Source organism: Octodon degus, unplaced genomic scaffold (assembly GCF_000260255.1).
Source record: "Octodon degus isolate 3935 unplaced genomic scaffold, OctDeg1.0 scaffold00142, whole genome shotgun sequence".
NCBI lineage: Eukaryota > Metazoa > Chordata > Mammalia > Rodentia > Octodontidae > Octodon > Octodon degus.
The window spans coordinates 5,931,133-5,944,143 of NW_004524718.1; the positions used below are offsets into that span (position 1 = coordinate 5,931,133).

Sequence of the window (13,011 nt, forward strand, 5' to 3'; positions counted from 1 at the left end):
TCTTCTTCTTCTTCTTCTTCTTCTTCTTCTTCTTCTTCTTCTTCTTCTTCTTCTTCTTCTTCTTCTTCTTCTTCTTCTTCTTCTTTTTATGAATGCTGTAGCTTTAGCAGCAGAAGTTTCTTAATGCTGGAGTCCAGATGTTGAGCTGACAAATGGCTGAACTGTTACACAGTCAGCCTCCCATTCCCTCCAATGCTCAAAGCACAGGTTCCAGAGCCATTTCCTAGAGATGGTTCACCATCCCTGCCAAGAGCACCAGAAAGGGCAAAGGAGAAATGCCCTTAAGGCAGTGATGGTGAACCTTCTAGAGACCAAGCGCCCAAACTGCAATCCCAAACCCACTTATTTATCACAACATGCCAACATTGCAATTTAACAAGAATACTGAGGTTTTGGTTTAGGAAAAACAACTGTTATCCAATTGGCTCACATGTCAACAGAGAGGGCTCTGTCACTCAATGCAGCAGGCACACAATAAGTTTGCCACCACCTCAGGGAAAACAGAGTACTATTAGGCAAGGGTTATAATTTAAATAGACAAGAAAATACCACCAGCTCCTTGAGAAAGAGCTCAAAGCTCAAATTCTATTTCCCAAATCTATTTAGGCTTAGATTAAAGAGGTTATATAAATCTGAAATGAGGCATTGTTCAAGAAGCCAGTCCTTCTTGACAAAATAGCGTGAGGTTCGCTTCAATGAGCTTTTCCACTAGCTCTTTCTGCCCACATCTCACATGTGCAGCCTCTACTGATGTTTTAGTACTTTTACACACAATGACTGGGTGTGGCATTCACACTTCCTCTCCACCCCTTCTTGTTGGCTGGGTCCCCAAAGGATCCTTTCCCCTTCATTCCTTTTTGACAGAAACACAAGATCACTAAGTAGAGATACTGAACATTAAATAAAAATAGGTTTGCTTTTAATTCATTAAATGAACACTTAATTCCTTAATGTGCACCAATACGGTATTGCCCTAAGCCCTTTAATCTTACAAATAGTAATTCATTAGTAAACACAGAGAAATAGGTAACTAATTTTGTGGACAAGAAAACTGAGAATAACAGATACAAAATAACTTAAAATCTCCCCAGAAATCATAAAGCTAGTGACAGAGCCAGTGTTTCAATTTAAGCAGTTTGGCTCCAAACTTATTTTCTTAACTTCAAAACCAAATTGCTTCCTTTAACAGTGCAGTTTACTGATCCACAAAAGGATTGGAAACATAATAGTAATCCAATTAACCACTAAAGATCTGTTAAAATAAGAATTTAATTATGTAGGTTAAGTTTTGTGAAATTTCATGTTGCAAAATATAGTATACAAAACCATCACATGTTAATGACCAGTATCTACCAAGGCATGATCCATTTAAGTCTTATTTATTTATTTATTTATTTATTTATTTTATGCAGGGTTTCACTACACAGCTCAGACTCATAGTGATCCTCTTGCTTTCTGCATCCCTAGTGCTAGGATTACAGGGATGCACCACCACACCAGGACTCCATTGCCAGCTCAGTGCACCTGGGGGTGGGGCCGGCATGGCATGTGGTGCCAGGGATTGAACCCTGGTCCCTACACTTACCTAAGCAAGCATTTAGTCTTCTGAATTGTCTCACCAGCCCTCATTTAAGTATTTACTGTCTTTTTTAAAAAATGATTTACACAAGCATATGAAAAACATGTATTATGGGGTCGGGGAGATGGCTCAGTGGAATAAGCGTTTCCCTGGCAAGTGCAAGGGCCTGAGTTCAATCCCCGGTTCTGAAAAAAAAACAAAAAACAAAAAACAAACAAACAAAAACCCATGTATTACCCTGGTATCACTTGGAGACACCAAAAACCTATGTTTATGCAATGGAGAGATGGATATCTATCTAATCCCGACTTTTTTAAAAAATGTGTTTTGTACGGGGTCTATAGAGTCTCACTGCACAGATCAGACTTAGAGTGATTCTCCTGTTTTCAGCCTCCCAAGCTCTGGGATTATAGGCATCCACCACCATTCCCAGTCTCAGTTGCCAACTCAGCCACCCCACAGATGGGGCAGACTCAGCACGCTGGGGATCGAACCCCAGTCCCTGTGGCTGCCCAAGCAGGCACTTTAATTCACTGAACTATCTGGCCAGCCCCTAATCCAGACTTTAAAGGACATAAAAGAGACTTTTGGAAGTCAGATCTGTAGCCTCTATAGAAAAGAGGAAGACCATCAGATGGATTATAGGAGTTTGCATCTAGATTCCAAGGTAAAAAGCTGTGTATTGAATACTGTCATTTGAAAAAAAAAGTAACTCAAACTAGAGTATAAACATAAACAGTTCAGTGATGTTTGTATTTAAATTTCTATTTTAAAATTAGTGTTTTAGTCACACTAGTTATATTTCAGGTGTGCTAATGGCTGTTCTGTTGAGCAGTGTAGGTATAGATCAATTTCATCCAATAGTAGTTTATTGGACAGTGCTGCTCCAATGGGCTATTATTTTAAAAGGTTAATTTTTAAGTCAAACCTATCACTTATGAAACAGATGTGATGCAGGGGCAGTGGCTGTTGACAGTGTTGGAGGATATAAAGACATTCCAATAAGCCTTCACACATTAAGTTAAAAAGATTATGAATTAAATCTGAAGAAAAGATGTTGGGGACCACAAATGCACAATGGTTAATTTTAGATACTTCCCTAAAGATTAAATAGAGGCTTGGTATTATCAGTATCGCTGGTTTGAGATTTCCTATTATCTCTTTAGGGATAGGCCATCCTCTCCCACTGACTAAGACCAAAACTAAAACCACTAAGGTTACAAGACACTCCAAGGCTCAGTCCTTATTAGCATAAGATCACTTCCGCCTTCTTGAGTCATTCAATAATCCCCTCCTCAATCAATAAATGTTGAGGTTCTGGCTGATTCTTGGCCTTTTCTTTCTTGGGAACAATTAGTCATCTTGGATCTCCAGTGTACCACCATTTTGTTTCTTGCTCTTTGTTTCTCTTTAGCTGAGTGCCACCACAACACCTGGCAGGAGACTGGAGGCTTACTACAGTAAAAGGGATCCTTTGAAAGGAGGAAAAGAACAAATTCAATTAGAAGAGTGTCTTTCATACTTGTCCCAATTTAGTTACCAGGATGGTCTGCAAAAACCTCACTTCTCTTCTTATCTATGACTTTTCCATGGCCAGGCTTTCCATACTTTTAGCTAATAACCAGAATCTCCAACCTGACTTGTGGCCATCACTATCTCAAGGATTTTCTTTCCTTGCAATTGTACCAAAACTTAGTTAGGACAGTGGTCTTAACTTCCCCTCCATTTCCTGCCATGCCCTGGTCTTGGTTTATAGCTGGCAACAATAGATCCTAAATTCCATGAGGACAGATACCAGGCCATTATCTGGCCAGAGGAACACCTCACCAATAATAACTTTTATACATTTATTCATGGGAAGAGTGGATGTACATTTTAGAAATATTACTGGCAGCAAGGTGGGAAATAAATTGAGGTAGAGTTGGGGGTGGCAAGCCACAAAATACAGAACTAGTTGGAAAGTGTCATCATAATAGTCCATGGCTATTCAGAAGCTATTGGATCATGGAGGTGAATCCACTCAAGAGTTTTAGAACTAAACCTGTGGAAAAGAGATGGGGTCTGCCCACTACAGCTGTGGCCCAAAAGGGTAAGTCTCCCACCCCAGCTGCCCCCTGCCCTTTCCTTTGCCTTCTATCTCCTGAATGCCATAACCCAAGTACCTTCTTTCCACCAGACTCTTCTACTATGCCCTTCCCACCCTGGAGCTGAGTAACTATGAACAAAACCTTTTAAAAAACATGAGCCAAAATAGACCACTTGTGTCAGAGTTCATTAGAGGAATAGATTTAATATAAATATATAATACAATATCTGGAGGATTTACAAAATAGGCTTATGATAGTTGTCTGTGGAGTCAAGGGTGGGAGGGTGCAAAAGGGCCATCTATGTGCCGTGGAGCCAGGGGATCCAACTGAAAGTTGAGAGACTGGAGCCCACTGCACGGTGGGTCCCAGGCAAGTCTCCAGGGAAAGTAGAATTGTCTGAGTGAGAAGGCTGAGGGGTCCAGGGTGGATGGCCAATGAGACAGGAGACAAATGTCCAATGTGATGGACTGGCCTGGCGATCCAGCAGAGAATGGTGAGAGAATGAACGTTTCTGTTTTAGACTATCATAGATGAGGAAATACGTTACATCAGCGCTAGGAAACTAATACAGTTTCTGACTTAAAAATCTGTTAAAGTATTTGTTGCTTATATATATGGCTTAAACATTATCTGGGCAAGTAACTCTTTGCTTAATTTGAAAAACAAATTTTACTTCCATAAAATGGCAGTAAGTTAATATTAATGCCTACTTATCTCTTGGTTCTGAATGAATGCTTCCCAGCCATAATAATTAAATATGGGCCTGTTTTGGCCATAGCCTTTTACAACTTAGCATCAGGCTCTTATGTAATTTCTTGTGCATTAATCCTGAAAATGCACTTATCTATTTCTCTATTCACAGCCAATGAAGACAATACAATGTATTGTCAACACAGAAATATAGACATAAATAAAACATTGTTGACTTAACCATTTACTTGTATTTATTTCGTGTGTGTGTGTGTGTGAGTGTGTGTGTGTTTTAGTACAGGGTCTACAACGTCTAACTACACAAATCATACTCATAGTGATCCTCCTGCTATCAGCTTCCCAAGCTCTGGGATTATAGGAGTGTGCCACTATGCTCGGTCTCATTTGTCTTCTCAGTGTGCCCTGGGGACAGGACTGGAACGGCATGCCAGGGATCGAACCCCGGTCCCAGCACCTAAAACAGGCATTTTAATCTGCTGAGCTATCTGGCTGGCCCTTATATTTCAATTTTTAGCAATTATCAGAAAATCACCACAAGCACTGCATATCTGTGACCTTCTACTAACTTTGTTATTCACCTCTACCTAATGGATCCTTTGGATAACAGTAAGAGAAGAATTTTGACCTTAAAAGCCAGAGAGAAGCATGGCCCCAGAGTACTTTGCTATGTCAATTAATGGCAATACTTAGGAAATTTTCTTTTTCTGTCCAAACAAACTTCAAATAACTGAAAGGCAATCACTGAAAGTCAGATTCTCAATTAAATCGGACAAAAAAGTGTTCTACTTGGTAAACTGAGGTGTTATGAGGTCAGAACTTGTCATCTCCTTCTTCCCAACCATAAACTCATGAACTCTGCTCTCCAGCTGTCATGTAGAGTTGGCTTCTGGAGGCATTACTGCCCTAGTTCTCCTACCACTCTACTGCCCAGCTCATTGCATGGTAGAGCCCAACGGCCTGTGGATGCAGAAAATGGCAAAACTTCTAATCATTCAACCATAGAAACACCCCAGGAATTTGTCTTACTTTAAGGAATGCTATTCCTTCTTATTCTCTTTTCTCAAGGTTGTGGCTACAAAACTCTAAAACATTTATGAAGAATGCAGCTTTTGGTGACCCATACGCCACTCCTCTCTACTCTGACTCTCATGTTCCACAGGCTCTTTTTTATTGGTGCCATCAATTGAACTCAGGACCTTGTACTTGCCAGGCAGATGCTGTGCCATTGAGCTATATCCCCAACTTCTACTGGATCTTAAAAAGGAAGACAGCTCAAACATTTTGTATGCATCTTCAGTATATTCCTTTAGTTTATATTCTTTTCTTCTTCGTGGGAGAAGAAATATCATAGTATAGTGAATAAGGGCTTTGAAAAAAAAGTGAAAAGACATAGGTTCAAATTCTGTCAATAACTGATTCTGGACTCTCAAGAAATTTATTTGTATTTCTATGAAACTCATTGTCATTATCTATAAAACAGGAACAATATCTATTAAGGATTGTTTTGGGACACTAAAAAGACAAAACATACGGAATATTTAGTGTCTTAATACAAGAAATAAAGAAAATCAGTGTCTATATTCTTTTGCTTGCTATTTACCCCTAGTCACATTTATATCAGACTGAAGTAAAGGGTGGCACATCCTGTATTTCAGTGAGGTTTAAATCCTGAATTTTAAAGCTAATGAAAGTGTTAATTTTGTTTCAGAGATTATAGTGTACCCCTGAAAGAGCACTGTCAGTATATGGGAAATGAATAATGTTTTATGCATCAAACAATAAAGAATTATAGTAGATTAAATATTAGCTTTAAAAATACACTGTATCTATACAAAAGACAAGAAAGACAAAAAGTTGAAAATAAATGTATTCAGTGAGATCCATAGCCATCTCTGATTTCAGTTGTCAGTATGTTTTTGATTTTGGTTTTATTTTACTGTGGAGTAGTGAAGATGTGAATTCTGTTCTGGAAATTGAACCAAGTGAGGCAGAATTTGCTCTTTTCTTTTGAGAAATATTACATATTATTGTGTTCCTTGAATAGTATAATTACTTCCACAATAACAGAAGACTGAACAGTCACAGGTGTTGAGTTTTTCATTGCAGACTGTGGGTGAAACCATCATTAAAAGCTTTGTTCTCAGTGTCACCCAAAGCGGGCATCACTGAGCTTTAACAGTTGCCAACACTTGAGTATATTCATAGAGCAAGACTCTTGCAAATATCTTGCAGCAACTTGGAGGAGGCTACTCATTTAAGAATACAACTTTCAGCAAGGCTTTCTCTCCTTTATCCACAGACCTCACAAGAGCAGCAGGTGTCAAGAACCACAGGAGCTCTTAAAATACATACTTAGTGATAAGTTTTCACTGTGCTAAGTCTCCTCTGAACACATGCTTTCCAAGACTTTATACAACATGCTGAGATGAGACTGGCTCCCCTTCTGCCTGTGCATGTCCTTCGTCTACCTCCCACACAGCTGTCAGACATCATACCTTATACCCCCTCTAACAGTGATCAGAGAAAAGCAGTAGAGCGAAGCACAACTCATGGTCTTGACCTAAGAAAGGGAAGACAGATCTTTAATTAGAGGAGAAGCAGGGTTTAGGGGAAAGGGAAGAGGGATGTCAGAAAAGCAGTTTATTATTATGTTTGAAGCATCTGTTAGGCATCTACATGGAGCTGTCAATTAAATAGTTCAATATGAAACAATAGAGTTCCTAGGAAAAGTCAGGACTGATGGCTATGTGTGATAAATTCTTTGATTCTTTTCTATTTGCCTATTCTTCCTTTTTGAAATGGTAATGTTTACCCCATGCCTTTGTATATTAAATGGATTTAACAGTAATTTTATTTTTAGTGTAGCTTGTAGCTAAGAGTGTTCCTTGAGTCTCAGAGACTTTGGGCTTAGGCTTTTTGACAATGAGTATTGAAACTGTTAATATTTTGGTGACTCTTAGAGATAGTTTAAATGCACTGTGTATGATGAGGTGAACATGAGCCTTTTGGTGGCCAGGGGCTTAGAGCTAATATGTCCCCTAAAAGTTCATATGTTTGCAGGTAGAGCCTGGAAGATGTTAGTCAATGGGGGAAGGGATGACCTAGAAGGGCACATTTTTTCCCTGGCTCTTTTCTTCTGTCTCTTCTTCTCAGCTGCCATAGAGTAAGAAAATTTCCTCTACCATATTCTTTTAGCGTGATCTTTAGGCTTTGAGGTTGACCAGTCATAGATGCCTCCCACCCAAATGAAGAGCTAAGTAAAATTCTCTCCCCTCCTTTAAATTTCAGGTATCAGTTCCTTTGCCTCATGTTCCAGACATCAACAAATGCAACGCATAATAGACTAATTGGATAGTAAAATGTTGTTATCAATCAGAAATGACAAATGAGGGCTAGGGAGGTAGCTTGGCAGTCTAAATACCTGCCTAGCAAGCACAAGGTTCCAAGTTCAATTGTGGATACTATAATCTGTGTCACCCTAAACCAAGGGTGGTCAGGCATACCTATAATCCCAGCACTGAGGAGGCTGAGGCACAAGGATCACTATGAGTCCAAACTGTGTAGTAAGACCCTGTGTCAACAAATAAAAAAAAAGAAAAAAAGACTAATAATATTGATTAAAGTATCCAAAATGTTAAGTACTCTGTGATAGGTTTAGTTTTATTTTTCTTATTTGAGTGGTGTATGATCAATGTAAATTTTTGTATAATTGGAACTTTGGGAAAACATAATATCTTAGGAAAAAATGCAATTTTTAAATTTTGCAGCTGGCATCTGGAAAGATAAAATAATTCATGCCCATAGAAGATCAGAAACGAAAATCTATTCTGGTGGCTTTTTTTTTTTTTTTCTGTTGAACACTTTGATAGAAATTAAGACACTGAAGAACCTAAATCTACTATATGCATCTCTTAAACTGTAATTATTTGTTCAACTGTTTTGTATATCCTAGAGCTTCACTTAGCTAATTACAAAGCCCAGCTGTGCCAGATGAACATACATAGTCAGCATGTTTCAAAATATTAAAGACATATATATATATAGTTAAATAAATATCAGCAACAGCATCAGAACAATTATCTTTACTAAATAAATATCAAATAAATGTCCATTTCATTTACATAGGGATGACTGTAAAAATTCAAGTATATCAGTTAATAAATGACAAGAAGAAAGGAAATTTTTCTTTTTCTTATCAGGTAAGCACAGAAAAACATACGTATCTGTTAAATTGTTTCAAAAAGTCTTTCTCTAAGTAGTGGGTCTGTTGAGACACAATATCATGGATAATAAAAGTTGTTCATCTTTTGACTTAAGAAAATTACAAGTATAATTTATCATGGCAAATAATGTTTCTCAACCACCTTTGATAAGAAATTTCCATTTTCTTAAATGATATGCCCTATATATGTATAAGAACAAATTTAAATGTTGAGGAAAGTATTTTTTAAAGTTTTAAATAAGCAATTAGTCAGCAAATAAAAAAAAATTTAACTGAAGGTCGGAACTCTGGAATATAGATACATGTGAAAGCCACTTTCTCTTGGATAGTTTCTATTGGAAGTTGGAGGCTTTCGACTTCTATTTCAAAGGATAATAAGAGTTTGATAAAAGGAATTAAAGCTTGAGGGTCTACTCAAGTTAAGTATCCTAATAAAACACACAGATAAGGTTGGCATGCTAAAGGATTACACCATCTGAACAGGGTAAATAAGAAATAAACCTTCTGTGCAGAAAAGGACAGCTCAGAAATGTCTTTAAATTGCTACTGAATGGAGAGGAATACATTATTCCTCAATGTTAGAAGAGAGCAACTGAGAAAATGGAGATAAAGAATAAGGTATTTCTTGATGCTAGAAGCAAGCAATTGAGAAAATGGAGGCAAGATAATTTGTGAAGACAAAATAGCGTAGATTTTTCCACAATTATTGAAAAGCATAAAACCAAGGACTTCAAGCAAATTAAAAAGTTCATACTTACAAATATGTTGAAGAAACTGTAGAACATAGAAAACAGGAGGTCTTAAATCAGTGAAGGAGAAATTGTCTGAAATGAAAATTGCAGTAAGTATAACAATGAACTTCACAATGAACAATATGAAAAAGGAAAGGGTAATAAAATCTTATTTTCTGCAAGCTTAGATATTCAATCACCTAGAAGTCTACAGTGACACTACCTTTCAGGTTGCATTTTCTCACATGAGTTACAGTGAGGCTATCTTTCAAAATCAAAATTAAAAAGAAGTATGTAATTAAAATAATACAAGTTGACTATGTATAAACAACGCCTAAAAAATTAAAATGTGAATTTCAAAACCATCTTAGTTGTTTTATTCAGGATACACCAGAGAGAGAAAGAATCAATATATTATAATAATAACAAAAGAAAGAGATAAATATATGAGGGAATACTTCGAGAAATTTGTTCATGTGCACTCATAGAAACTGAGACGTCTCATGTATAGGTTATCTGAAAGCAGGGATAACACTTATGTGGCTTAATTCAAGAACCAAGAAAGATGATGGTATAATTCTCATTTTGTGGCCAAAGAGATGAAATTCTGTAAGTAAAACATTGATATAAACCCAGAGATCAAAGACCAAAATCCCTGGAGTTTTGATGGTCAAAGACAAATGAAGCAGGGTTTGCCCACTATAGGGATGGGATAGGGGAGCAGAAGGCCACCCATACTGAGTTCACCCCTCCCCAACTCAGTCATCTCATATGCCAATTTCCTCTACAAACATCCTCACAAATACATCTGTAAGTAGTATTTTATAGCTATTTAGGTACCTTATTCCAGTCAAGCTGATACCTAAAACTTTATCTGTCTGTCTGTCTGTCTGTCTGTCTGTCTGTCTGTCTGTCTGTGTATCTATCTCTATCCATCTATCTATCATAGCTTTTGGTCAGATGTCTTTAATCAATCCTCTTTGAAAAGTAGAAGGCAAGGTCATTAACCGAGAAGGAAAGGAAAGCCAAAAGTCAAAGTTTCATGGCCTGCATAAAAACTTGAGATAATCACTGCACAAGAGATACTGAGTTAATAAGAGAATATATTTGAATAAAATTGGCTCAACAGTAAGTATGAATAAATTTATTCAGTATGTATAAATTTAATTTTTAACTTAATTATTTCTTTTTAAGATAATACTTCATTTCTAGTGAAACCTATGCTACCATCCATTCAATTTCTTCTGTGTCATTTTAGGCTATGTTTAAGTTCAATACTGAAGCAGATTCATGACTCTGGAATCTACACATCTCCTATTAAACAGGATATATACCTGGGGAGTCAATAAATATAGGCAAGAAAATGAATAAATGAATGCATGAAAATTGAGATGTTCATGTTGCAGCAAAGACAAAAATTTATCTACAAGCTTACTGACTACCATAAATAGTGAAACATCTGGCCAACCTTGCTACAAATTTCTTTCCTCTATTTTGTCTTCATTAAAATGAAATTATCTGGTTATAATGTATAAATTAAACTAAAAAAACATTAGATAAATTATAGATAACATTCAAAAATTCTGTCAGAGAGACAAGGATGAAAAGACATATGGATAATTCCTTTCTAGATAGATATAGTTTAGAAAATTCTTTCATCCCTGAAGAAAGAGAAATAGGAGTTGAAAAATAGATATGTCCAATTTGCAAGGAACCTGGAGAACCCAGGCTTAAGTGTAATGACACCCTCAGAGGATGTGGAGAATTAGAATCTAGAGAAACCTTAAATGTAATGAACTCTCACTAACCAGATTTCTCAAAGAGGTTGTGCTTAGTGAGGGCTGTTCATTATATATATATTATATATTATATATTATATATATATATATATTATATATATTATATATATATATGTGTGTGTGTGTGTGTGTGTGTAATTTGAGAATTCATTTGATGCTATCAACAGCAGAGAAAACAGAGCAGAGAAAAAGAGCAGTAAACTCAAAGAGGTAAATACAAGAAGTTATCTAAACAAAAGCATCAGAAGTACACACACACACACACACACATTTTATACATGCATAAACACATATAAATGCACATATATAGATGCAATGAAAAAAGAAAGTCAACAGGGCAAACAAAATATATAAATTATGGACAGATTATGTTGATGAATTTTTTAAAATTGGTAAGACAATATCTATACAAGTAAAAAAAAGGAGGAAGAGTTGGAGAAAGAAAAAAGGGGGATTAGAGAGAGAGAGAATGAAGAGAACAGAGGAAGAGGAGCAACCTAAAGTTGCCCTGAACACACTTGTGGCCAGTGGTTATCTAAAAAGGAGGAGAAGGAAGATGAAGGGGTGAGGGAAGGGTTGGGAAGGAGGAAACACACCTAGGAACATTATAATCAAATTTCTGAAAAACCAAAAGTGAGAAACATTCTCTAATTTGAACTTTTGACAGACAATAATGTCATTGCTGTAATTAACTCTGAGATGAATTTCTTATTAAAGTGAAAAGTTAAAGACATCTATTCCAAAAGAAAAATGGTAAGAACTGTTAACTCTCCACATTGACTAGTGAATCATACAGATCCTTTGAGATCACCAGATAATTGGCATCAATTTTAGAGGCACTAAAAATTTATATATATTCTAGAAATATATAAATATATAATATATTTACATGTGAATACATATATATATATATGATATATGAATGAAACTTTCAACCTAAAAGATACCTGGGATGAATTCATGTTCTCTAAAACCAAAGAAAGAATTTTAGGAAAAACAAAGGTTAAAAGCAGAATATATTAATTGGAGGAAAGAAAACTCCATCCAGAAGAAGGACAGAAGGAGCTACAAGTTGTTTGCCAAGAAGCTGCCTTTTCTGTGGATTTTTGTAGAGCAAAACCATGAATAAAGGCATATATAAGGTAGAAAACATGGTAACTCACAAGGTGGGCATGAGGTGGGACAAAAGTATGGCCAATCAATACAAGCACAGCTATTCAAGTAAAATTGATTAAATCCAGGACTGAATCAATCCTGGATGCTTATCTTTAGGGAGGTAAGCATTTGTTGGATCTTTTTTCTTAAGTTCTAGTGCACAGTGCAAATATTTCTCCTGCAGGTTCAAGGTCTTGTCTTCCAAATTGTCTACTTTGAAGGCCTAGTCCTGTGTGACTGCCTATATGTTTATCTCAGCTGCCTATAACAGTATTATTTTCATATATATTATATAAATGCATGTATAGTCATAATTTTCTTTTAAAAGCTCACTGAATATTTGAGAAAAAAATGTGATTTTGAGTTGATAATACTCATAGAATTATAATATAAGACAGTAATTACACAAAGGGCTTGGAAGGAAACAAAAAAATTACAATTACATTGTTTTATCTTTTTTCCTTTATGAAAAGATAAGTCAAGGGCTGGCCAGATAGCTCAGTGGACTAAAGTGCCTGCTTAGACAGGTGCAGGCACCAGGGTTTGATACCCAGTGTGCCATGCTGGCCCCACTCCCTGAGCACGCCGAGACATTGATTGAGACTGGTGCATGCCTGTAACCCCAGTACTCGGAAGGCTTAAAACAGCAGGGTCACTACAAGTCCAATCTGCACAGTGAGACCCTGTAGACCCTGTACTATAATAATAATAATAATAATAATAATAA

The 13,011-nt window shown here is 36.5% G+C and overlaps 1 protein-coding gene and 1 pseudogene across 1 annotated transcript in view; both read left to right on the forward strand.

Moving 5' to 3' along the window:
* Positions 1–7,716, forward strand: part of LOC101588415 — a 12,405-nt pseudogene extending 4,689 nt beyond the window's left edge.
* Positions 7,717–8,504: 788 nt separating this feature from the next.
* LOC111812793 (NADH dehydrogenase [ubiquinone] 1 alpha subcomplex subunit 1-like) overlaps positions 8,505–13,011 on the forward strand; it is a 16,462-nt gene continuing 11,955 nt past the window's right edge. The window contains exon 1 of the mRNA XM_023701884.1: positions 8,505–8,576. Coding sequence (XP_023557652.1) covers positions 8,505–8,576 — 72 coding nt within the window. The remainder of the gene's footprint in view (positions 8,577–13,011) is intronic.